Source organism: Neophocaena asiaeorientalis, unplaced genomic scaffold (genome assembly GCF_003031525.2).
Source record: "Neophocaena asiaeorientalis asiaeorientalis breed wild unplaced genomic scaffold, Neophocaena_asiaeorientalis_V1.1 scaffold123, whole genome shotgun sequence".
In the NCBI taxonomy this organism is placed as follows: Eukaryota; Metazoa; Chordata; class Mammalia; order Artiodactyla; family Phocoenidae; genus Neophocaena; species Neophocaena asiaeorientalis.
The window spans coordinates 7,668,072-7,695,080 of record NW_020173666.1 but is presented as its reverse complement, the minus strand read 5'-3'; the positions used below and the strand labels follow the sequence as shown (position 1 = coordinate 7,695,080).

The 27,009-nt window shown below is 38.6% G+C and overlaps 1 protein-coding gene across 1 annotated transcript in view; it reads left to right on the top strand.

The window, feature by feature from the left end:
* Positions 1 to 27,009, top strand: part of SYNE1 (spectrin repeat containing nuclear envelope protein 1) — a 451,837-nt gene that overhangs the window by 151,526 nt on the left and 273,302 nt on the right. The window contains exons 24-38 of the mRNA XM_024748028.1: positions 1,572 to 1,706; positions 4,449 to 4,607; positions 4,808 to 5,016; positions 5,668 to 5,776; positions 7,586 to 7,750; positions 8,663 to 8,830; positions 10,336 to 10,506; positions 11,515 to 11,655; positions 15,534 to 15,694; positions 17,674 to 17,824; positions 20,914 to 21,141; positions 21,512 to 21,610; positions 23,297 to 23,484; positions 23,879 to 24,002; positions 26,260 to 26,426. Coding sequence (XP_024603796.1) covers positions 1,572 to 1,706; positions 4,449 to 4,607; positions 4,808 to 5,016; positions 5,668 to 5,776; positions 7,586 to 7,750; positions 8,663 to 8,830; positions 10,336 to 10,506; positions 11,515 to 11,655; positions 15,534 to 15,694; positions 17,674 to 17,824; positions 20,914 to 21,141; positions 21,512 to 21,610; positions 23,297 to 23,484; positions 23,879 to 24,002; positions 26,260 to 26,426 — 2,375 coding nt within the window. The remainder of the gene's footprint in view (positions 1 to 1,571; positions 1,707 to 4,448; positions 4,608 to 4,807; positions 5,017 to 5,667; positions 5,777 to 7,585; positions 7,751 to 8,662; positions 8,831 to 10,335; positions 10,507 to 11,514; positions 11,656 to 15,533; positions 15,695 to 17,673; positions 17,825 to 20,913; positions 21,142 to 21,511; positions 21,611 to 23,296; positions 23,485 to 23,878; positions 24,003 to 26,259; positions 26,427 to 27,009) is intronic.

The following is a 27,009-nucleotide window of genomic DNA, read 5'->3' as shown; positions in this document are numbered from 1 at the left end:
GGGGAAAGAGCAGGGGGGAGGGGAGGGGGGAAAAATGAGTTAGGAAGGAAGAAACTTTTTACATATGAGACCCACAGAAATGGCAGCAAAAAGAACCTGAAGAGCAGTTGATGAGCTGCCTTATAATTGGCCATTCTTAAGTCCCTGGAGTCGTAGAGAATCACAGGATAAATAATTCAGGCTTTCCAAACTACTAAGTCATTATTTAGCTGAAAAACTCTTTCATAACTAACGTATTCTTTTTAAGAGATAACTTTAGGTGGATGGCTATGTCTTTGTGCTCATTTCATAAATCTACCGTATCACAGTATAGATACCATGTCACTTGAAATTCGGTAGCTGATCTACAACTTGACCCAGTATTGTGAAGCCATCTCCTTGTTAATCATACTCGTTTAAATCATGTCAGTATTGCAGACATGAGTAATCTGTTAAATGGTGTATGGAGATGATGGGCCCTCTGAGAACATATATTTCGAGTTACGTTTCCTGAAATTTCAGTGGATATTTGTATAAAACACACTCTCAAAGGACGAGTGCAATGTATTTGCGATGTGGCTGGCTGGATTTAGGGTTAAGGTCTGTGACCATCTCGTTCAAGTTTATACACCTCTACTGTGCGGTACTTTCTTTTGAATCACTGTTGTTTCAGAATATCTCTGCATACATAATCCTGAGACTTTGTGAGACTTAGTCATGTGACTTATTTGTGCACATGTTGTAATTGTCTGCTTGGGCTACCATAAAAAATACACAGGCTGGGTGGCTTAAGCAACAGGGATTTATTTTCTCAGTTCTGGAAACTAGAAGTCTATGATTAGGGTACTAGCCTGGCTGTGTTCTGGTGAGGACTCTTCCTCACGTGCAGATGGTCACCTTCTCGCTGTGTCCTCACATGGCAGAGAGTAAGATCTTTAATGCCTCTCCTTATAAGGGCACTAGTTCCTTCATGAGGGACCCACCTTCATGACCTCATCTAAACCTAATCACCTCCCCAAGGTCCCACCTTCAAATATCGTTACCTTGCAGGTTAGGGCTTCGACATGTGAATTTGGTGGGACGGGATGGTGGCGGGGAGGGCAACACAATTCAGTCCACAGCATGTGTGCTCATGTGTGTGCTTGGTGTGAACGCAGAAATGGCTCATAATGAACCAGCAAGGTCTGGAACACATTGCCATTAGGGAGTGAGGAGGGATTGTGAGGATTAGTCCTGGCTTCTACTCAGCTCTTCTTTTACCAGAGAGGAACGAAAACTCTATCACTGTGGGATCCAGGTTTTAAGATCTCTCATTGGCTTTCTAGAATATTCTACCAAATGTGAAAACTACAAAGATTTTTTTCTAAAACATAAAAAGCCCTAGTTGAATCAGATATGGTGATTTCTGACTCATAACTGTAGATAATTATACTTAGTTCCTGAAAGAAAAATGGTAGTTGCCCAGAAGGTTTGGAGAGGGCAGCAGCTGGCTAAGAGGCTTGTTTAGCAGTGTGACTCCTTCACTGTCTAGTGCCCTGACACTGTCTTTATCTGCCCAACACTCTTGACCCCGTTCCCCCTCTCCACGCCAGGAGTTTTTCAGTCAGCTGGATCAGAGGGTGCTCAATGCTTTCCTGAAAGCTTGTGATGAGCTCACCGACATTCTCCCGGAGCAGGAGCAACAGGGCCTGCAGGAAGCCGTTAGAAAGCTCCACAAACAGTGGAAGGTGAGTCAGGACGACATGGGGGTGTCGTGTGTCTTGGATGATGGGCGAGAGCGTGAGGATGTGAAGGTTCAGTTGTCAGAGAAATTTAGAAATCAGGGAAAGTTGTCATAGTTACTTTTCCCATCGAAAAAGCTGAACTTGAATAAAACAGGATAAAATATGATAGAATTGTGTCATTCCTATTTTTAAGTAGCGTCAGTTTTATCATAGTACTTACGAGTATTCTTTCTCTTTTCCTGATTATTTTTGGGGGCAGGAACATCAAGGTGTTTAACTTTTTCAGCAGCATTTCTTAAACTCTTCCCATCCTAGTTATGTTAGGTGTGCTACTGAAATGACAAGAAATAGTTCTCATTTCAGTAGCGTACCTAACACAATATCTACATTGTATATGTATATAAGTATATGTAATTGAAGTTTTCAAGGATTTTGCCATCTGGTTTAGCTTGTTATGATTTGAAACATATAAATAAAAGCATTGATGTTAAGGATTCAATGATGAACAAAGCATATTCCTTTTCCCCCAAAGAGGTTAGATTCCAGTAAGGGAGATGATTAGTTGCAAAATAATAGAAGTATAACATATTATAAGTCCCCCAAAATATATTGTGTAGGCAATATATTGATGAAAGCTTTGAAAGAGAGAAGTGGGCCCACTTGGAGAGCGGAAAACAGTGAAGCAGATAATTAGTTTTGAGCTAAGACCTTAAAGAAGCAGCAGATCTGGGGGCGATGAGGACAAAGAAAGAAAGCCGGAGGCTGTGCCAGTGGGGACGCAGGGATCCACGGGGTTCAGCCTGACTGGAGTGTCGTGTGCGGGGCCTGTCCCATGGAAGCCGACTTGAGAATCTGCATGTCAGGGGAAGCAGCTGCAGGAGAACAGAGACCCTTTGAAGGTGTCGTCCTTGAGGCGGACTGGAGGAAGCTGCGGGAGCAGCAGGTTCACAGAGCGGCTGTGAGGGAGTATTGAGCAGTGAATTTCATATGTACTAGAGGAAGGAGTCACGGGGTTCAGAAGATAGGCATCTGGAACACTATCAGGTCGTGTTATTCATACTTCCTGGATTTTTTTTTTAACTTTTTTTTTTGGCTGCATTGGGTCTTCATTGCTGTGCGCAGGCTTTCTCTAGTTGCGGCGAGTGGGGGCTACTCTTGGCGGTGGTGCACGGGCTTCTCATTGCGGTGGCTTCTCTTGTTGCGGAGCACGGGCTCTAGAGTGCAGTCTCAGTAGTTGTGGCTCGTGGGCTTAGTTGCTCCGCGGCATGTGAGATCTTCCGGGACCAGGGATCGAACCCCTGTCCCCTGTATTGGCAGGCAGATTCTTAACCACTGTGCCACCAGGGAAGTCCCCGGATTTCTTTTTTTTAATCGCATTAATGTAGACTAAAAAATCAGCCCTTTGCATAGGAAAAACAAAGTTAAAGAAGTCCTTTTTAAAAAAATAACAAGGACCTACTGTATAGCACAGGGAACTATAATCAATATTTTATAATAAACTATAAGGTAAAAAATCTGAAAAAAAGAGGTATATATGTATGTATAACTGAATCACTTTGCTGTACACCCGAAACTAACACAATGTTGTAAATCAACTCTGCTTCAATAAAAATTAAAAGAAAGAAATACCTTTTTACTTGCTCAATTTGAAAATTAAAAAAAATAAGACGCTTAAAGAAATCCAGGCTTTTTAAGATGTCTTTGCAGCTTAATATTATCATATAGGTACTATGGAATAGAGACTATAATTGAAGGCTGTATTTTATTTTACATACACACACACTTTTAAGCTCTCTAGGATATAGTCTGTCCTATTCTTTCCAAAGCCCTAACTCATTTTTCTCATCAGTTATCTCTGTTTTATTTTAAAGATAATCTTTTAGGGCTTCCCTGGTGGCGCAGTGGTTGAGAGTCCGCCTGCCGATGCAGGGGACGCGGGTCCGTGCCCCGGTTCAGGAGGATCCCACGTGCCGCGGAGCGGCTGGGCCCGTGAGCCATGGCCGCTGAGCCTGCGCGTCCGGAGCCTGTTGCTCCGCAACGGGAGAGGCCGCAACAGTGAGAGGCCCGCGTACCGCAAAAAAAAAAAAAAGATAATCTTTTAAATCCATAGGAGACAGGTTGGCTAAAATTAAATTGTAGGATTAAAGGTAATGATGAAGCTTATGTTTGTATCAAAGAAGAATGTAAAAAGTTTCACGTTGTTCGCGTGCTGGCTTGCTCGTTTTCTCAGTGTATGCTCCGAGGAAAAGAAGACATGGCAGGTGGTCGGAGCTGAGGGCTGCTTAATCCTGGCTTTTTCACTGATAATGTTCCCTTGAGTACCTTCCCTTGTGTAGTGAGTATAATATCTGTCCTTCTTACCTCACAGGGCTGTTGAGAAAATTTAAAGGGACACATGCTAGGAAGAGGGTATATGGAATCACTGTGTGATTTAAATTTAGATTCACATCGAGTTTTTCTACTTAACCCTGAGCCTCAGTGGTCTAATCTTTAAAATAGGAACATTAATACTATGTGGGGCTATTGTAAAAATTACGTAGAATAATCACTGTGGAAACACACAACTAACAGCAGGCTGAAAAGATTTTCTGTGGTCCTGGTACTTGGAAAAATACAAAAGCACAGCAGCCCGATGAAGACAGTAGGTATTAAATCATATTGGTCCTAAAGGGACCAATTCTGTACTTCAGTTGGAAATGTACAGAAATGGTATCTTGTCTTTCGGAATTGTCCCATGGCATGTAGGATCTTCAAGGAGAAGCTCCATATCATTTGCTTCACCTGAAGATCGAGGTGGAGAAGAACATGTTCTTAGCGTCTGTAGAAGAATGCAGAGCTGAGCTGGACCGAGAGACCAAGCTGGTGCCCCAGGAAGGCAGCGAAAAGATCATCAAAGAGCACAGGGTACGTCCCACACACCTGAGTGCAGCCCCTCAAAGTCACAATGTTCCTTCAAGCACAGAACTGATACTTTCATTTGGGTCTGAAAAGACTCAATAGCTTAATTACTTTATACTGCTAGACTAGATGAGTATCTGCTATGAAAATTTGAAAGTCTTGCGTGGATTCTCACAGGGATTATAAAAACGTTTATTGCTCATTAGATCTTCTTCAGTGACAAGGGTCCTCATCATCTCTGTGAGAAAAGGTTACAGCTTATTGAAGACCTGTGTCTGAAACTCCCAGTCCGGGACGCTGTACGGAACACGTCTGAGACCTGTCACGTGACCCTCAAGGAGCTCAGAGCCGCCATTGACAGCACCTACGCAAAGCTGGTGGAAGACCCAGACAAGTGGAAGGACTACGCCAGCAGGTAGTCTTGGGGTTGTTCCCAGAGAAGGAAGTAGTCTTACCTAATTCCGTTAATTCAGACATCTTTGCAAAACAAGCCATGATGTATGTTTCATCTCACACAAGAAAGATAATCAGATGGTACAATTGTGTTCATGCTCTGATACAGAAATGCCTCATTTAATTGAAAGAATGAGTTTCAGTCAGAAACAAGGTGAAGTACTTTACTTCCAAGTGACCCAGATGTTGTCTCTTGGAAGCAGAATCAGGCAATCCCTTTCTCCCCGATTTCCTCACATCCCTCAAGAGGGACATCTGCCTCTTTGGGTTTCTGTCTCACTCAGGTGGAGACACGTAAGGCCAGACCTCAGGTGGTACCTTCCTCACTCGCAGGTGCCCAGGCTCTAGGACACACCCTCCTCCACCGCCGAGCTCCATCCGCTCTGCCTTCTCGTTCCTTCAAGTGCCTGAGCACGGGGGCAGCCATTCCTGTGGAAGGGACCATTGCCGGGAAATTTGTTAATCGGTTTGCTAATCAGTCGAATGAAATCTGTTAACCAATTTTCTAATCAGTTGATGGTTAAATTTCCATAAATAAACTCAAAATAGAAAATGTATTCTAACCATGGGGATATTTTCTCTCTTTAATAAGAAAATACCTGTGTTATTTCAGAATTTCTGAGTTCTCCTCTTGGATATCTGCAAAGGAGACCCAGTTGAAGGGGATTAAGAACAAGGCCATCGATACTGCCAACAACGGAGAGGTTAAATGTGCTGTAGAGGTAAGTTCTGGGCCATTTTTTGTTATTAGAAAATATCCATGAATAAAAAAATAATGATAACATTCTAACTGACGTTTTCTTTCTATAAAGAAATTAACTTCCTGAAAATTGTCGTAAAATAAGTTTTCTCCTGGTACTGTGGAGAACTGCAGGGGTTTTTTTCTATGGAATCATGTTAGCTTTGAGATTTAGTCATGCTCAGTGGTGCCTCTAATGCATCTTTAGCTAATGGGGAATCCTGAGAGGAAAATTGCATGCATGGGTGTACAACACAGCAGAGATTTAAGAACTGTCATAGAAAACAAGAACCCTATAGGTTTTTAATACATTTTCAGCTACTCAAAAGACAGGTTATAGAAAATCAGGGAATTGGGCAAGGTCTCCAAGCATCATTTCTATGTCACTTTCAGCCTGGATTGGGTCAGCCTCTGTGAGCATGAGTACCGTGTGATAAACCCAGCCAGGGCAGCAGAACCTCAGGCCCGAACCCAGCCAGTGCAGCAGAACCTCAGGCCTGATAAACCCAGCCAGGGCAGCAGAACCTCAGGCCCGAACCCAGCCAGTGCAGCAGAACCTCAGGCCTGATAAACCCAGCCAGGGCAGCAGAACCTCAGGCCCGAACCCAGCCAGTGCAGCAGAACCTCAGGCCTGATAAACCCAGCCAGGGCAGCAGAACGTCAGGCCTGAACCCAGTTTGCATTCTGTGAATGGCACACAGCAATCCTCTCCCTCTTGGCTTGGCTCTTGGTTTTGTAAACACATGCTATGGTGAACATTCTTTATCTTTCAGCATTTTGCACCCTTGCGAGTCACAGAGTTGCTGTTAATGAGAATTTATTTCCTTGCTGTTCCTATCCTCTGATTTCCATTTTTTCCTATTAAATTTATAATCCCCTTAAATGCTAAAGGTACTCAGCGATATCATGCTACACCTGTAGAAGCATATTTATATTTGCTATTGGTTGCTGTTATAGTACCAAAACAATTCACATCTTAGAATGAAGAAATCACTTGCTTCTAAAACCAACCATTTTCCTCCATATGCATTTGCCCTGTAAGACCCTCTTGTAGCGGTTGGAGGCCCACAGCTCTCATCTACCCAAAGCTGGTGTAGGAGGGAGAGGCTGCCCCAATCACCATTGCCCTGGTCCCTAGACTTACAAGGGCTGAGGCCCGGAGTCTTTCTGGCATCGTCTTGGCCAGTCAACTCTCCCTTCCTGGATTACAGCTGAGCTCCTGTCTGTGCTTCTTTCTGTCTAGGGTATTGACTTCCAAAAATTAACCAAAATGAGGCATAAAATATGAGTTAATGAAGTTAAAATAAATCTTTAGGGCATCTATTATAATATTCAACAAGTAAATTCTTCAACAACAAGAGAAATCCACTAATTTAAAAAAGGGCTCTTTCTTTTTTTTTTCTTCAAAAACTACGTTCCTTCCAGCTCACAGAAAATAAGGTGACAAAGTATATAATTCCCAATTTCACATATTCTTCTACAGTACTTTTAGAAGCATCTCTGTTGTGATCAAGGAAATATGTAGACATCTAATTATGGAGGTAATTTTTTGGCACAGTGAGTACTGATTCTACACATTGGGTATTGGAGTTGGGGAAACATTTCTTTCTAGCACTTGTAGACCTTGTTAAAGATGTGAACAAAAAGTGAAATGTGCAGGCATTCTCTTGGAGAGGGAATGCCTGGCTCTCGTACCTCCACCTTACAAACCTTCTTAGGTTGAGTACTTTCTTGCTGGAAAATTATGATTCACAGTTGTATTTTGTTCATCAAAGGTGTTCTTTCATTCCAGGAGATCAGAAATGGTGTTACCAAAAAAGGCGAGACTCTCAGCTGGCTGAAATCCAGGCTTAAAATTTTGATTGAAGTCTCTTCTGAGAATGAAGCCCAAAAGCAAGGAGATGAGCTGGCAAAATTATCTAGTTCCTTCAAGGCCCTTGGGACTTTGTTGTCAGAGGTAAAGCATTTACTCATCCTCTAAATGGACAGCTCGGGGTGAAGAATCTGGAAGGTTCCTTTGGGTTGCAGTGTAGCAAGTAATTTTATAAAGAATGTGTAGTTTAAACAAAATAGCTCAGATACTTACGTATCTGAAGATTGGCGGGGAAGATGGGCAGGATGTTTGCTCTACGGTCTGTGACGTTATTGGATGTTAGTTCAGGTTAACTGTCTGTATTTAAAGTACAAAGCTTATAGATCCACACTTTGACTCTTACTAAAAGCATTCTTTCACGGTCAGTTTAAGGTTAAGAACCCAGACTTGAGAGTCAAACGAGCCCAGTTCTAGAGCTTAACTCTGATACCCCATTTCCTATGTAACCATGAGCTTGTCATTTAACATCTCTGGACCTTGATTTACGTACTTGTAAAACAGGGCTAAAAATACTTACCACAAAAGGTGGTGTCAAGAATTGAATGCAATGATTTAGTGCAGTGCCTGGAACAGAGTAAATAACATAGCTAGTAATAATAAAATATTCATGTTGAGTCCGCAGGCCAGTAAAGTCTCTTTCAGGCAAGATCTACTCATTTTAAACTTGATATACATTTCAATGTTTATAGTCCTTGGTAGATTATACAAAACCATCTACTCCATTTCTAGTAGGGCCACGTCTACCCTTGAAAGAATATTTTTACTGACCAGGTTGTCTTACGAATCTGATGAGTTTGTACATGGGAAGATAATGTAAGAATGTAAAGTATAATAAATAGTTATCAGGATTTCTTGAAATCATTTATAAACTAGCATGGAAAAAATGATCACTTGGATGACAAAGTTCCCTGATTCTGAAAGATCTGAAATTCTCTATAGAAAATTAGATGTCCCTAATCTAACAGTTTGATCGATTGATTTTTCCTGAAAATCTAGGTTGAAAAGATGTTAAGCAACTTTGGAGACTGTGTCCGGTACAAAGAAATAGTCAAAAGTTCCCTTGAAGGGTTAATGACTGGCTCTAAGGAAGTCCAGGAAGAAGCCGAGAAGATCTTGGACACTGAAAATTTGTTTGAAGCACAGCAACTACTCTTTCATCACCAGGTAGGATGCCTGTTTACTTCAGTGCATTTATGCAAAGTTGTTTAGTTACTGAGAACCAGAGAGATGGAGAGTAAGTCTGTCCACTGACTGGAGGGGGGAAGATGGGGAGCTTGGGAGGCAACTCAGATGAATAGTTAAAAAAACTTGGCGCTTCTGTCCGCTCTATTAAACACTAAATATTTTAGAACATCTTGGCAAGATAAATTCTCAGCCAGAGCGATCTGATGATACCAAAAAGTTTGAGGAATATTGTGGAAGAAAAGTTGATTTTGCTATGAAAACCTTCATAAAATTGTCCTTTGCTAAACTGCTAAATTGTCCTTTTCATAACAGAGAAGGAAAGCATAAACAAACTACTTCATATTTGAGATCGCTATTCTTTTATTATGTTGCAATCTTTGCTCTTCAGTTTACAACTTTGAATACATCCTGGTTTGGCAAATTATAAATTAACATGAAGTACCAGTCCTTTCTGAAGAGTGTGCCCCTACAAAGGATTAGAACCGGAACTAAAGAAATTCTGGTACATATATTGATAATTAACAATTTTAATCAGCTTTACTTGTCAAACTCAACATAAGTGGAAGTATGATTTTCAAATTAATCTAATGACAGAATTTTAGCTAACCTAATATATAAGAAAATGTTAGCTAATTTTATACGTAATAATATATCAAAATGGAAGTTGCATTAAAAGTATATATAAAACAGCAGCCTTTAGGCTTTATAGATTTACTTAGTAATTATAAAAAGGCTGTGAGTCCAAAAGAAAATAACGCTTAGTGTTACATTGTTCTCAATCACTATAAGTGTTGTTTGGGTTTCAATTTACTTTAAATCAGAGAAATATGAGATTATAGATATTTACATTAATATTTAAAAACTCTTCACATTTCTTGGACCAGGTGCTTGGCTATATGGGTGTGTTTACTTTGTGAAAATTCATAAGCTGTGTTTTGAGATTTGTGTACCATTCTGTGTGTACATTATACTTCAATAAAAAGTTTATTTTAAAACATATCTTTCCCCAAATATCTCAGACTATTAATCATTCTGAATATACCCTGGAATTAAATCTCTTCAAATTAGCATTTTTACAGCATGGATGATTTTAAAAAATTGGAGTTGGGACTTCGTGTTTTTAGGCAGAATATAGTTCTTTAAGGAGAATTATGTCAAATGAATAGTTCTGCCAAATTCCATCTGTAGTATTGCACGAAATACTAAATGTTATCTAACTTAGCACACAATTAAAACACTCTGGCCAAATTAATTGTGCTGTTTCCCATTAAAAACATAAAATATTTATAAATGATGCCCATCTTTGATTACTATAGAGCCTTCATTACCATCTTAACTATTCATCCTAAGTTTAAAATGCAGTTCGGGCCCCTGCTGCGGGAGATTGTACCTTTCCGTAACTATTAAAGTGTGGGTGTTTATGTCCCTGCCTGGGTGCTTAGACAGTTAATATTTCTATCCATCTGTTGAACAAATGCTTCCAGCAAAAGACAAAGATGATCAATGCAAAGAAGAGGGATGTGCAGCGGCAGATCGCACAGGCTCGGCAGGGAGAAGGTGGGCTGCCTGGCCGAGTCCAAGAGGAGCTGCAGAAGCTAGAGAGCACCCTGGACAACGTGGAGCACAGCCGGGAGAAGCAGGAGCGCCGCATCCAGGTAGGAGACCGGAAGTTACGTCATGGCCTGTATTAACTTCTGGGTCACAGGTTACACATGTCCTACTAGCAGGAGCAAAGGTTTATTGTTCCCACCTCTGAGGCGCCCGCATTCCATTAAACACTTACATGAGTTATCTCTTTTAATCACAGCATCAGCCTTGTGAGATAGGTACTGTAATTAGCACATTTTCCAAGTGTGGATGCTTAAAAACAAAGAGAGGAGTTTCCCTGAAATCACAGAGCAGTGGCCAAGATTTTTTTTTTTTTTTTTTTTTTGCCGTACGCGGGCCTCTCACTGTTGTGGCCTCTCCCGTTGCGGAGCACAGGCTCCGGACGTGCAGGCTCAGCGGCCACGGCTCACGGGCCCAGCCGCTCCACGGCATGTGGGATCTTCCCGGACCGGGGCACAAACCCCTGTCCCCTGCATCGGCAGGCGGACCCTCAACCACTGCGCCACCAGGGAAGCCCCGTAAAGCCATGATTTTAATCCACACTTGTCTGAATCCAGAAATTGATGTTGGATTATTTCACTTTTCTGGACAGTCCAGCAGTCACACCTTTATGGTTTATTGTGTCCTTAACACATTAACTTAAAAAAGTTCTTGGATTTTTTTATTTCCCCCTGCTCACCGCCTGCTGCACTTCCTTCTCTCTCTCTCTCTTTCATCCTTCCTTTTTTTTTTTTTGAGAGACATTGGGAGGGTTTCTTTCTTTTGTCCCTTATCTACAGTTAAGTAATATCCTAAGATTCATAGGACTTTACAGAAGATAAAAAAAACTCAGACTCTTAGACCATACATCCTCTTTTGGTAGATGAATTGAGAGTCAAAAGGGGAATTCTTATAGAAGACATTAAAATCATTTTTATTCTGTGTAATTGTTTGACATTTGAACTGAAAGTTAACTGGAAGTTAATAGCCTGACAAATGAATGGAAATGTGACAATATTTTATGATACATTCTGATAATTCATAACATCATATGTTATTTATTTTTTCTAATTTAGGTCACATTAAGAAAATGGGAGAGATTTGAAACAAACAAAGAGACAGTGGTCAGATACCTTTTTCAAACAGGTTCCAGCCACGAGCGCTTCTTGAGTTTTAGCAGTTTGGAAAGCTTATCTTCAGAATTGGAACAGACAAAGGTATATTGGCAAGACCACGTAGTCCCTTGGTACCCATTATTCCCAAGAAAAACTGTGTTTCATTTCATTACTTATTATAATTATTTAATCAATTTTTATTGTTTACTTATGATTCACTCTTCAACACATTGGTCAAGTTGCTCTGGGGAATGAAAATATAAATAAGATTGAAACATCAAGATGTTTTCATTAAAGTGGGAAATAGTTTCCTAATAGTTGGATAAATTTCTAAAACATCTTTCTGAAGTCAGTGATATTTTGAACTGAAACTCGAAGGGCAGGTAAGACATAGAAAAGCAGAGTTTGGGGCAGAAAACCAGCGTTCCTGTAATGGGAAACGCCATGAAGTATAAAAGTGTGAGAAATGGGGATTCTCTGCTATAAAGCAGAAAAGGAGAGTGAAGTTGTAAAGGAAAGTTGGGCCACATCACAAAGACTCTTGAAGACCTAAAGCGTTACTCTCTAGGCTACGTGGAACCACTAGAGGTTTGTAAGAAGGAGAGTCACATGAGCAGAGCTGTCCTTTAGGGAGATGAGTTTCTTAAGCAGGTGTAGAACATTGAAAGCATAGAAGTCTGGAGTCATGGGTTCTAGTTATAAAGTTATTGCGTGCGTACATGAATAGGAACATGAATTAGGGTAATGGAGATGGCAATGGAGATATTGGGACAGATGTAAAAGAGACAAAGGGAGGGAAAAAAGCATGATACCCAAGGTTCTGAGCCTGACGGAGACAATGGGAGCGAGACAGGAAATTGGAGTAGCTGTTAATGGGGGAAGATGAACAACTGCGTTTTGAACATATTGAGTTTGACGTCCAGTGGGACATCCAAGAGATAATATTTAGTAGGTGTGCTTGGTAAGCTCAACCCTGTAAGCCCAAACACCTTGGACACTCAGAGCAGACCAGTAAATTTGTGCGAATCATTTAGAGTCGTACAGGCCCCTTTGGTTCCTATTGCATATGTTTTGGGTTTATAGAAAGACTGAATTAGTGTAGAAATGTGTTTGTCAGTGTATAAGAAAGAGCGTTCTTACATCCATCCTTTCATAACCTTTAGCAAGGAAACGCCTGTGCTTCCGTTTTCTCACCAGTAGAAGGCTTCTGTGTCTCTTGTACTGTAAATTTGTCACTATTTCTCCTGTTATTAACTCACTGAGCAATTTGAAGTTTTATAAGGCCACAGACTCTTTCAATTCTGTATGATTTTCATCAGCCATTTAAATAGAAATTATTTATTTTTAATTTTAATTATTTTACATATTAAAATGTATCAGGTATCTTTTATAAATACAAGCACATATATTGTGTGAATTATCACATGGGTGTTCCTCCTGGGTTCCATCCAGAGTTTCTGATACCCTGCGGCTCCAGCTGCTTTGAATTGGTTTGCCAGCTATAGATGAAACAAATGTGGTCTTTTTGTCTTATTTTTAAAATTCTCCTTAGCCAATAACCTTGCATGCTTTGGGATTGATTTAATGATGTGAGCTAACAATTATTGAACATACACCATTTGCTGATCTAATCATTTGATGTTTGTCATCTTCTTTAATCACCAAAATAATCCTTAGAGATTATTAATTAATTAATTAATTATTAATCCTTAGAGATTATTACCATTATTAATCATGTGGTATAAATGAGGAAATATAAGGTACAAAGTTGTTACTGAGTGTATCCAAGATCTCAGGATTACTAACTGGTGAGGCTGGGATGCAAACCCAAGAGGTCTGAGTCTAGAGCTCATAACCTCAGCCTCCATATTATATTTTCATGGAAAAACTGAGGTACTTCACTAATTGCTGATACACACTGCTGCACAAGCATACGTCATCTGGAATAATCATTCTCTGTTTCTCTGCTTCCTTGACATTGTTAATATAGCCTTCATGCCTGTTGTAACCCTTGAGTAGTTGTGGTGAGGAACTTGAGGGCTTTCTGTCTGCCAGTGTGTGTTTATAGCAATGTCATGTTTAATCTTCACAGTATGGCTTTACTGATGAGATGAAAATTCAGAGAGTGGTGTGACTCAAGGTCCCACAGCTAGTTTGTGTGTGAAGGTCAGAGCCAAGTTTCAACTCTAGACCTGTCTGATGCCACAGTCCATTCTTTCCAGCTGCACCCTGCTGCCACTCATATGTCTTCTTAGGACATAGAGATAAAGCCTTACAACATTATTCTAGTTTTGTTTAATTTGGTTTTTATCAACGTCATTCTGTTCTTCGGATTCCTCTGCATTGTGCTTTCCCCATACGTAGCTCCCACAAAAGGCTCTCAGGTTGAATGTACATAAGCATTTTCAAACATAACTCTACTTTCTCCATGTGTTTTCCTGGGTTCAGGGAAACACTAGGGGGAAAAAGCACTTTTATGCTTCTTACTGTATTCATGGGGTTCTGCTGTGATTCACAGATTTCACAATTGAATCTACAATGACAGTAAGTTCACATATAGTGATAGTAGATGCTTCTAACCACAGAATTTAATGTTGTGACATTAGTACACACTGTATTTTAGGATATGATAAATCTCTCAACCATAAGGAAGATGTACTTACTCATTCTTATTCTTTCAAATTGCAGGGTACTTCTCTGAAGTAATGTTGATCTTTCTATGGGACGTTAAATCTTTCAAACATGAAGATGAAGTAGTATTATGTAGTAACTATCTTATATGGTGTTATGGAATGATTTTGAGAGAGGCTCTGTAGGAAAAGGTGGCTATCAGGAGTCTGACTTTTAAAAATTATTTACACTACTTATTTAGGAGAGAGCAGTTTATGATCAAAATTTGAAGCTCCTCTGATATAATCCAGGAGAAGAAATGAGACCCTAAGTTACTTTTTTCCCACTCAGGATTGTCTCTGGGTTTACCTCTTCTAATTCAGTATTCAATATATTTACCTGACAAAGTTGAGATAACTAAAATTTACCAGTGCCTCAAATATATGAAATTAATTTTTGAATTAAGGTGATTCACTGTTATTGAAAATCAGTGTGTGAACTTTATAAACCATCTTATCCTCAATTTTATGTGAAGGTAGTAAAAAAAAAAAAAAATAATAATAGGTATGCCAGAGTGCCGGGCACTTAAAAATGAAATTGCTAATGAAATGTTAACAGTAAACTTTTGAGAAAAGTATTACTATCTGCGTTTTATGTGAAAGAGCCTGAAAAGTAATTTGCCAAAGACGAACAACTAGTAATTAGCAAATCCAGAACCCTAGTCCAGGTTTGAGTAGTTCAAAACTTATCTTCTTTCCCTCGTGTAGTATATGGATATATAGTAAACAAGATTTAACAGCATTAAGATCAGTTTATAGCTCTTTTCAGAGAACTAGTTAACAAAATGTTTTTTTAAAGATCAGTGATACTCTGTGTTGATTAAGATATCCTTCAATTAAATAAACAAGTATTTATATTCACTGGCCTAGAAATCTGTTATCTTCATGACTGAAAAAAAAATCACTAATGATCATTGCCCAACTGGCCTGTAATAAACTAACATATGTGTAGACAAGTTAATTACTGTAATGTGGCTCAGAATTCTAAACAAAAAACCCAAACCGGGAGACAATGGAGTACATGGTTTTTTGAGAATTGTTGGATAACTATGAAAGTAGTTCTCCAACTATGAAGGTCTGGTTGTGGTTTCACTTATATAAAATGAAAATAATTTAACAAAGTGTCTATTTTGGCCATGATGAAAAAAGTCTGTTTTATTGCTAAGAATATTATATGCCAACATTCTTATATGTTTGAATCTATCTATTTATCTATCCATCTATTCTGGGGGAGACTACAGTATGTGCAGTTTCTTTGAGGGCAGAGCTTAATAGAAGATGCTGTTCTAACAATTATAGTATCTTTTTTAGGAGTTTTCTAAACGAACAGAAGGTATTGCAGTCCAGGCTGAGAATCTTGTGAAGGAAGCTTCAGAGATCCCACTTGGGCCCAAGAATAAGCAGCTGTTTCAACGGCAGGCCAAGTCAATCCAAGAGCAAGTCAAAAGATTAGAAGACACACTTGAAGAAGAGTATGTGCTTGACAAGTCCTAAACTTTCTTCTCTGAGATAAAGTTTCATACACTCTTTCCTGTATATTGTATTCAAAACATTCTTTTAAAATCTCCAAGTGTCCGTGTATTTCAGCATGTTTTGAGGAAGCAACTTACAATTCAAAAGACAATATCACCAATAGAGAATCCAACATCTGTAACAGAGCAGAAAAATATAAGTGATGTGGTTTTTGCATCGTAAACTGATTCTGTTCATGAGAAAGCCATATCTATAAAATTTCAGTGGCCTTTGTACACTGGAGAAGGGAATCTCAAAAAAGAACCAATATTTAAGATAATTTTTTTACTGTATTATTCTGCTGTCACCAGTTAGAGGGAAGGGTAGATTTTTGGTTGTGTAGATTCTAGGCCTAAATACATATGGCATAGACCAAGCGTCTCCAACTCCAAGGAGCTCACAGAGCTTGCTTACGGTGCCTCAGTGTTCAAATTGTCACCGATTGTATACTATTTCCAAAAATTAATTTCAAAAATATATTTTATTTTTAAACATTTAGTGTTTAAATATCTAAAAAGAAAGAAAATAGTTTGGCCTATGGTATCCTGTTATGTACAAGATAGACACACACAAAAATTTGGAGGGGATAAACATACGACCAGTGTTCCTCAAAATAATATGGCTGAATGATTCTATTTTAAAGATTATTTGGTGGCAGCTCACCAACATGTATTGTTTTTAAGGTATAGGACATAATTTCTAGATGAGTATTAAGATGTAAAATTCGTTTTTAATACTATTAACACCTTATAATTAATGTTGTACCTTTGTCTAAACTTTAAAATTTATTAAATAATTTATTTCAAGTAAATTGTGACTTAAACCTTTAAATATTATCTATCAAGGTAGAAATAGTAAAACTTAGAGTTTATTAGAAAGGAAGTTACTTCCATTAGAAATATTCACTTGAATCTTTATTTCATTAAAAAAATTGAAGTATAATATAGCTTGAATTAACTGTACTGATGAGAGCGTAGACTCATCCAGGGTGTACATTTGAGGCTGCAGTATTATTGAATTTGACAATCAATGATGCCATTGTATTTTCCTTGATGTCTTCAAGTGCCTTTTGGTAAACAGGGAAATTCCTTCTTTTTTTTTTTTAACCCAAGGACTTAACAGTTCAATGATATACTCTTAGTTTCCCAGTCTTTTTCTAAACTGAAAGCCATAATCACCTGGTTATATATGCATAACTGTCACATGGCTGTATGTGCATAACTAATACAAACTGGGAACCTATAATTGAAATTTTATTCACTAGATTTATTACAAATAAGTCCCAAGTTGTCTAAAAGCAGTTAGGGTGCTCATGTACAAGAATTGATAAAGTCTGTTAGAATCAAGATCGATCATACAGACATCTAAGAATAGCTGAAATTGTTATAGATAATAGATGGCAGCCTCCACTCTAATAACAGAAGCAGTTCCTGCACGGCAGCGTGGGATTCCGATTGCAAGCTTTATCTGGCTTCATAAAGATGTATTTTATAAAGATCTCTGAGTATAAAGCATCACTGCAGTATCTCTCCTCTAAGAGCCAAAGGGCCACGTTGACAAAAGTAGGACTGTTAAAAAAACTGTGTGCACTGGAATCTAGGTGAGAAGTTTACTAAAATAAGTCTGGCAACTGCTGTCCGCGTGCACCGTTTAACAAGATTATGCCTGGATTCAAACCCTTTGGACCCAGCAATATTTTGTTCAAAGCACAGTTCCATCCATAACATAGCTTAGTGCTACCTCATTCTCAGAAGAGACAGGAATACTTGAGGACTAACTCAGATCAAATGTGCATTTTTTCCCCCCTGTTCTAATAGTTTCAGCTTTGATGTGGTCACAGATGTCTTCACTATCTCTTCACCTGGTGATTGAAAGGAAAATGTATTGTTTTTCTCTATTAAGATACTGCATTTTATTTACTTAATTTGGTTAATTTTAGTATTAAAACCATGGAAATGGTGAAAAACAAGTGGAATCATTTTGGCACTAATTTTGAGACCCTGTCCGTCTGGATAACTGAGAAAGAAAAAGAACTCAATGACTTGGAAACTTCGTCATCTGCCATGGACACACAAATCAACCAAATTAAGGTGACCTGCTCACAAGTTACATTTATAATCCATGTCTAGGTTTTAAGAGCGCCTTTCTTACATTTCATCAAATGCTATTTGTCCCCAGAACAAATCTATCGTTGCTATGTGACTCTATTAAAATTAAATTCACACAAAATGCTGAGCTAAAAGGTCTTGACTGATACTGGGCAACACTTAATAGATGGAATTATGTATTAATATTGTCTGGCTTATGCATTCAAAGTCATTATTGTGTGCGATATCATTAAAATGTTTTTATGGTTACATTATTCTTTTCCTTGATTTTGAATTAACCCCATCAGAGTGCCCTGTTGATGGATTTATGCGCCATGAAATGTGTTCATCATCTACAACCTTATTTTTAAGAACTATTCTAAATGTCTAGCTCAAGTATTGGTGGCATTTACCCTCACCAGCCACAAGGAGGGGTTGGAGAAATTACTTTCTTCACGTGAAGCAATCAGATTCCATCGATCTAATGCTGGCATTTATGATGCCCTTGGGGGCATGGACTGAGACGCTCTGATATGTTATCCTCCAGTTCTAAAATAACCAAGTACATAGACTGTCATCGTCCATTTCATTCAAGTGGCTTAAGAAAAAAAATGGGCTGAAAGAAATGAATTCTGAATGTTCGTTTCTCTTTCTTTTATGCTATTTTTACACAACACATTTTCACAATTCAACCGCTTCTCTTTCTAACTCAGCTCAGTTTTTTTGGAGTGGGAAAACCCTTTGCCATTTCATTCGATTAAATATAGTAAAATAAATACCAAGGTGAGGGAAGGTTTCACATTACGACTCAGAACAAGTCACTGCCATGTGCACAGTGGGAGGATGCAATATTGTTTAGCTAAGATTGCAAGCTGTGCAGATTGCTTGTCACACATCTTCTGCAGTCAGGGATACATGGAGTCTGGTGTATTCTGTCTAGCTTATGTCTTGTGTGATATACTAGGCAAAACAGATGCCCAGCCATTAAAGAATGAAATATGTTTAATCTTTAAAACTGTTCTTAAAAGTTGCCGTTTAATTCTAAGAAAACGAAGAATAGCGCATTTAAATAGTTTTGTCTCAACCTTCAAAAATTTTTGACATACACCCTTTAACTTGTTTATCCTTTCTCGAATTCATTTTTCTATTTTCTTAAACCTTAATTCCAGAACTTCTGAAATATGTCAGTGATCAAATGTCATCACATTGTTTTTAAGAAACAAAATGATTAAGTATTTTAAGTATATAAACATTCAGTTGTGGATTCCCATGCCATCAGGCTGAAATACATTTTAATATTCCAACATGGCACTTTGAAAACTATCTAAAAATGAATATGAGTATCAGCAAAAATATATTTGCTAGAAATAAGCAAAGATAGAGTTGAATACATTGTACTGTGGAGTTGAGGCTCATAGGTTCACTTTCTATTTCCAAACAGAAGATTACATTATAGGAAATACTCAAAATACGTTAACACTTGTCATGGTATTTTCACTTCAAACTCTGGATTAAAATTAATGAAGCATTTGAGTGTTGCTGTGAAGATATTTACCTATAAGCCCATTTTTGTTCTTTATTACATGCTATTCCAAATTGACTAATTTCTTATTCCTAATTGATAACTCACAAATGGTAAGAACATACACTGGGTTCATCTTCCATCTTCTCTTCGTGGATTGGAAATTTTTTCTGCCACAATCCAACCATATAATTATATAGTTTGCATCTATGAATTTGTTAATGGCATATAGTACTCTAAGAACTAAGAACTTTGATCTTAACTAAGATGGTTTCACCGAGGTGTTGGAAGCACCTAGAACAGCTATTAGCACATAAAAAACTCAAAATACATTTGTTGAATTATGAGTAATTTTTCCCAAAAAAATCATCTTAAAAAACAGCAAAACAAAGAAAGATTGTATTAATGCTCAAACAACAAATACCACTATAGTCATGAATATGAAAAATAAAAACAAACAGCTGATGTGTAACTGGCACTAATCTGATGCCAGCTATTTCCAAGAGTCTTATCTAAACAGAAGTTATTTCTGACTCTGTTGTCTCATCTAGACAGAAGTCACACATTTATTTTTTCTAGGGTAACAGTATTTTCTATTTAAATTATTTGAAACTGAGACTTGTCTGAATTTTTGGCTTTATTTTGATTGAATGGTTTGGTTGGCTCTTTTTCTCAGAGAAACAGTTTTCTTCTCTTATAAATAAATAAACCTCTGTTTATAAGAGGCCCCCCCAACACACGCGCACGCACACGCATGTGCCCACTTTCAGTACTTTTCTTGGGTTGGCTCATAGGTAAAATGTCCTCCTGCCCCAAATGGAAGTCATAGTCTGTAGGCTCCTTACTATAGAGTCTGCAGCTAGTGAATAAAGCGGTGCTTCCCCAAGTGGATTTTCTGGGTCAGCAACAGTGCATCACCCGGGAAGTTGTCAGAGCTGCGAAGTGGGCCCTGCCTGAGACCCAGTGAGTCTGACTCCCTGAGGTTGGAGCCAGGTGACCCTAATGTATTCCAAATTTGGAAACCATTGGCATAAAGTATAGGTGATAAATATGAAAAGACTGGGTTTAGGTGGGAGCAGAATCAGAAAAGCTTTTAGTTGGTAAAATATGAAATACTCAGCTTCATTTTAGGAAGATTAAGTGAATGCCAATATTAGCATTCCTATGAGTTTGGGAACATACTACCTCCCAGACCAGTTGGTCAAAACTCTTGACTCATAGGATAAGCAGAGAATTCTCTGTACCTTCAGAGAGACTGTAAGAGTTCCAGGGACACGTTCTTGCTTCACTGTGAGTAGGGGTGGCCTTTTCTCCTTATTCTACATCCAGCGAGTATGACCACCACCAGTGTGTATTTTTCAGACATTGTCTGCATACCTATCCTCCCCAAACGAGGTCAGGAAACACATGGTGTGTGTTTGTAGCTAGCTGCTTTCTAACGGTGCAAGTATGTTGAAATGTCAGTTAAGGAAAAATTCTGCTGATTTTCTCTCTCTGCAGATGATTATATCATTTCAGGAAGGCAGCCTTGCTCAGCCTCCATTGTCATTTTTCTTGTTTTAAATATTAGGTCACGATTCAGGAAATAGAAAGTAAGATCGGCAGCATTACAGGACTAGAAGAAGCAGCTCAGTCTTTTGCTCAGTTTATTACCACTGGAGAATCTGCTCGAATCAAAGCCAAGTTAACACAGATAATAAGATACTGGGAAGAACTCCGAGAACATGCACAGAGTCTGGAAGGAACAATCCTGGGACATTTATCTCAGCAGCAAAAGTTTGAAGAGAATCTTAAAAAGGTAACAATTGGTCCTTGCATGCTAAAGTTACCTATTTCACATTGCATTTTATAAATTGTCCAGAAATAATGGAATAAGGAAAAGACACAATTTGCCAGTTATTTACCAAGTTGTCAGTGATGACTGAGTTTGTAATTTATATGTAACCTTTTTTCAGGGAATATAAAAATGCCATTATATATTGTGTTCAGATAGGTATTAAGTCTTAATTATATTTCTTTCAGATAGTGGAACACATTGATTTGGGTTTTTTTTAAAAATAGATTTTATCATCCCACTGAACGTTATCCAAAAAAGATAGGCATGCTCTTTTGCACATCTTGATGTATGTTTTCCCCAACATCATTTTTATATATTACCAATGTTTTAGATCCAGCAGACTCTGTCTGAATTTGAAGATAAACTTGCTGATCCAATTAAGATATGTTCTTCAGCTACAGAAACATACAAAGTTCTCCAAGAACATATGGTAAGAGCGTGTTTCAACGTTTCTTCTTATTTATCTACTCAGAAATGTGATAATTCCTGCTTGAAAGGAAAACAGTAAATATTTTTATTAGAGTTAAAATTGAAAAAAATTGTACGTTACTTGAGGAATAATATAGATCAAACATATTCACTTCATATAACACAAGAAATATAACTGTGCAAATAAGTTTTCATTAAAAATGTATTTTAAAGAGTAGTCATTTAAGATATATTTCTCTCTCATAATTAGAACAGGTAACTTTTTCAGATTATAGCTGTAATAAGCCCCGTTACCTCTTGCCAACATTATAAAAAATTAAATGTGCAGAAAAATATGTATACATTTGCAGAGCAGATTTCAGATTCTAACCCACTACACTCAGATGTGCAAAGATTATGTCCTCACTGATCTTTTCCCCAGTGGCTAGCTTTTTTGATCTGGTCCCTGAACTGGTAACCACTGTGAGATATTTTGCAAAGCAATAGATGCCTCTGGAAGAATTCAGAGGAAGGAGCAAAGCAAGAGAATCATGCACAAAGAAATACTCAAAAGAAGTGTGTTAATTAATAAACCAGAAAAAAAATATATATATATAATCTCTATTATGTGTGCATGCATGCACAAATACAGAGAAAGGGGCCACAGTAATAGCAAACAGTTGACAAAAGCACAAGTGGAAGAGAAAGTGGAATTTACATTGTTTGAATATTTATCATAAGAATGCATTCTTGTGATATTTATGTAATTTTTAAAAGAATAACCCCCAGGGACTTCCCTGGTGGCGCAGTGGGTAAGACTCTGAGCTCCCAATGCAGGGGGCCCGGGTTCGATCCCTGGCTAGGGAGCTAGATCCCATATGCATGCCACAACTAAGGAGCTCACTACCACAACTAAGACCTGGCTCAACCAAATAAGTAAATATTTAAAAAAAAAAAAAAAAAAAGAATAACCCCCAAATGAGGAAAAGTAGGAAAATTAGATTGGATAGAATTATTTTAATAGACAACTAAGTTAACAGTTGAGTACCAGAGAGGATAATATGGTATGTTTCTAATATTTGGATTTCCTAAAGCAAGTTATTTTTCTCTGTCTTGATTTTCTGATCTGTAAAATGGGGGCAAATGAAAGAACATACCTCTTATGGTTCTTATGAAGATTAAATGAGATAATATATATAATGTACATAACACAGTGCCTGCCACATTCTCAGGTTCCCTAATTGTTCTTATCATGGATTCCTGACGGCAGCTATGTCAGCCATAACTTCCCATATATTTTTTTAATAAAATTATAGCATGTTGCTCTTATAAATTAGGAGTAGGGTTTTTTAAAATATATTTGGTATAACATGAATAACAATTTTCACAAATTATCTAAATCCTTAAGGGAAAGTTGTAATTATTCAGATAAACAGCAACAAATTCTTATTTGGGGAATAGTCTCTCCATTCTCACCTTTGACTTCTGCATTTATGAAGTAACTTGCTTGTCACTTTCACTATGTCTCGCTGAAAATCATGGCCAGAGACTTTTTTTTGCTGAAAATCATGGGCAGAGACATTTTTTAGTACCATTGCTGTTTCTTATGCCTTTGCAAAAAAGTTTGGTGATAACGGGTCTCAAAGAAGAACTTAGGTCTCCTTTCTTGATGCTATGCATTCATGGAACTCTTTTGCTCTCACATCAGGATCTCTGTCAGGCCCTGGAATCACTGACCAGCACGGTGGCTGCCCTGTCAGCCAGCGCCCGCAAGGTCTCTCACAGAGACTCCTCCATCCAGGAGGCTGCGGCCCTGAAGCAGAACTATGACTGTTTGCTGAGTCAGACTAAGGAGAGACAGATTGTGCTTGAGAAGCTGCTGACCCACTGGCAGAGGTGAGCAGCCTTCCTTCTCCAGTTGGCAGCCAGGGTTTCAATAGCTGCTCCTAACTAGGAAATTCTGGACTTTAAGTGATGGGACACGATCATCCCGCACGTAAAACTCATCAACTCATGTGCCTACCATGGGAAGACATTGATCTTCATTATAAGATGAAGATCCCTGATTGTGGAGGGGATGTATGAGTATCTTTACACATTGCACACATCTAAACACGTGTGCAAGTTCATACACAAACATGAAAGGAGTGGTTTTTCCACCTTCACGTCTAGAAAAAGACAACAAACACTGTGGTATTTATAATGGTTACTGTTGAACCCCTCGTCTTCAGAAAAGTTTTCAAGTATGATAATTTTGCATGAATTTGTTTCTTATCTCTGCTTTGTGTAGGCTAGAGAAAGAACTGTCTACCTTTTTGACTTGGTTAGAGCGATGTGAAGCTATAGCCAGTCCCCCAGAAGCCAACATTTCTGCAGACAGAGTCAAGGTGGAGAATGAACTTCAATTAGTACAGGCAAGTTCAAGGAAGTGAGAGGAAAATGAAATGCTCTTTGTTATGGTTGCGTTGTAAAACAAAATCAAGTACGAAATCCCTTCTGCAACTTAACTTCTTGTTCTCGTTTCATGATCCTGCAAAGAAGAGCAGCCCTGACCTGAAAGACAAAGTCATGGTGAACTTTGTGATGATAAGTTTCCGTGATGTATTAGAAAATCCTGTAACATAATGTCTGGCACTTGAATGCAAATTATTGGCAGGGGAGTTGAAGGAGAAATGGGTAGAAGCATAGATGAAACAAGGTTGACCATCAGTGAATAATTTTTGAAGTTGGGTAATAGCTGTATTCCTTCTACTTTTGCACTTGTATGAATTTTGGATAATAAAAAAGTCACAGTAATGATTATTTTCAAGCAAGACGCCATAAAATGAATAAGCACAGATGCAGAAGATGGAAAGACAAAGAATACTAGCTCATTACATTCTTGAAGAAACCAACTTTTTATACTTAAAGTAATCTTTGAGTATTACTGAAACTGCAGACAACGTTACTGATTTCTGGAGATTAATGACTTGCTTTAAGCGATGCTATCTGTGCCAGAAAATTCAACAGGCAATATTGCTTCACAAAAGATACTTATTGTGTAGCAGATTTACACCCCAACTTTCTCCCATCACCTTTGACAAAATGTTTAAGAGGAAACTAGTTCTTTTAGTTTTCATAACTGCTTCTCTAAAAACTCCATCAGAGCATGTCTGTAGCATCTGATCCTATCCCCCCATCTTCAGATGTTCTCCTACCTTGACTTTGAGGGTTTCTCACACTCTTGGTTCTCCTGCCTTTCTAGTCTATCAAACACCAATGTTCTGCATTAATCTCCCAAAAAGTCCCTGCTCAGAAACCTCCAGTGACTGTCCTGCCTGAGGATAAAGGGCAACCCTCAGTCCACAATCCAGTGTTTATCTTCTTATAAATGCATTGTGGGCTGTTCTAAGAAGGGAAGTCATAGCTCCTTTTCTTAAAAATGATACAAAGATATCTGCCCATATAAAACTGTATTCCTGGACTTCCCTGGTGGTGCAGTGGTTAAGAATCCGCCTGCCAATGCAGGGGAGACGGGTTCGAGCCCTGGTCCAGGAAGATCCCACATGCCGCGGAGCAGTTAAGCCCGTGTGCCACAACTACTGAGCCTGTGCTCTAGAGCCCGTGAGCCACAACTGTGGAAGCTCGCGCACCTAGAGCCCATGCTCTGCAACAAGAGAAGCCACTGCAATGAGAAGCCCGCGCGCTGCAACGAAGAGTAGCCCCCGCTCGCCGCAAGTAGAGAAAGCCCGCACGCAGCAACAGACTCAAAGCAGCCATAAATAAATAAGTAAATCAGTAAGTAAATAAGTACGTGTCTCTGTGTGGAAAACAGTGCTATACAAATTAGAGGACCAAGATTGGCCCCCATCCAGGCACTGTGTCAGCCAAGCTGCCTCCCTACCATGGTCTGAACATTCCTTGTACATTCCCACCTCCTGGCCTGTGTCTTCATCCAGCTCAGCGTAAGTCCTGGTTCTCCTCTGAGGTCTTTCCTGTTGTCCATAGGCTGTGTACTCCTCCCTCTGATACCTGTAGCAATTTTGCTTGTGTCACACATGTGGCCTCACTAGGGAGGGGAAAGAAAACATTTTGACAAGCATCAACTATGTGCCATGCTACAACTGTCTATACAGTGCTTATCTGTTATCTCTTATTAGGTAGGAACCACAGCTTTTATGCACCACTCTCATCACCTAAGAGATTCATTGCCTGATTTAAAAATGAGTAGTTCTGTTGCACGAAAGTAAAATGAAGACCCTTTAAGTTCCCTGGTTTGGCCTAATGTAGTCTTTAAACAGAGAGACACACTGTATTCCCAGTACCTAGAATTATACCTCTGTCATTGTTAGATATGCTTTGTTTTTCTTCAGCAACAGTTTTTCTTTGATTCTTTTCACCTACTCAGTTTCTTTATTCTGAAAGAAATTCTACAGCTTCTAAATTTGCCTAACTTAATATAACCCAGGCACTGGGAAACTAATTCAGGTTTCAGAAGCATTTTTAATGTTGCATTAGAGGTTAAGTGGATCCATTTCTAAACCAAGGGATAAAAACCGTTTTTAGCCTGGTCCCAGTGACCTCCGTTTTGCAAGAACACAAAGCCTTTGGACAGCAACCACCTGTGTCACGTGGTCCTTCCTGGTCAGTCTCATTGGGATGAGATCTGTAATCCATTCTGTTTTTTCTCAGGGGCTGCAAAATGAAATTGTATCTCAGGCCTCAAACTACAGCAACCTATTGCAACTAAAGGAATCCCTATTCTCAGTGGCCTCCAAAGATGATGTGAAAATGATGAAACTACATTTGGAGCATCTGGATGAGAGATGGAGAGATCTGCCTCAGATAATTAGCAAAAGGTTTGGTTTCAAAAAAAGCTTCTAGTGTTGTTCATTTTTTTAAATGGTGAGCATATAAATTAAGAAAGCCTAGCTTTGTTTACTTTATTTAACCCAATTATTCAGGGCATAATTATAGAAGGGAAGAAAACTACTTTATTCGTCATTTTAAAAATCAGAGTGCTTGGGCTTCCCTGGTGGCGCAGTGGTTGAGAGTCCGCCTGCCGATGCAGGGGACACGGGTTCGTGCCCCGGTCCTTAAAAAAAAAAAAAAAAAAAAAAATCAGAGTGCTTAATAATTAGTATTTCTAATGAACCTCAATTCAAAATTTTAGTCTTGCAATCTGGGCAAATGATCCAATTAGCTGAACAATATTGAAGAGCAGAGGATTACTCGGGTTTATATTATTATTGCCCAAGCTGTTTACGTACAGGAGAAGAAAGGTAATTAAAATTTTGCCTCACGTGTTATTTCTCAACAAAGGATATGTATTTTTTTTCCATTTCATTCCTATATAGATTTTTGTAGAGAGCAGGGAAATTATTATTATATTAAAAGGAGACAAAAAAATTGTGTCGATTGACTAGATGATTAACAAAAAAT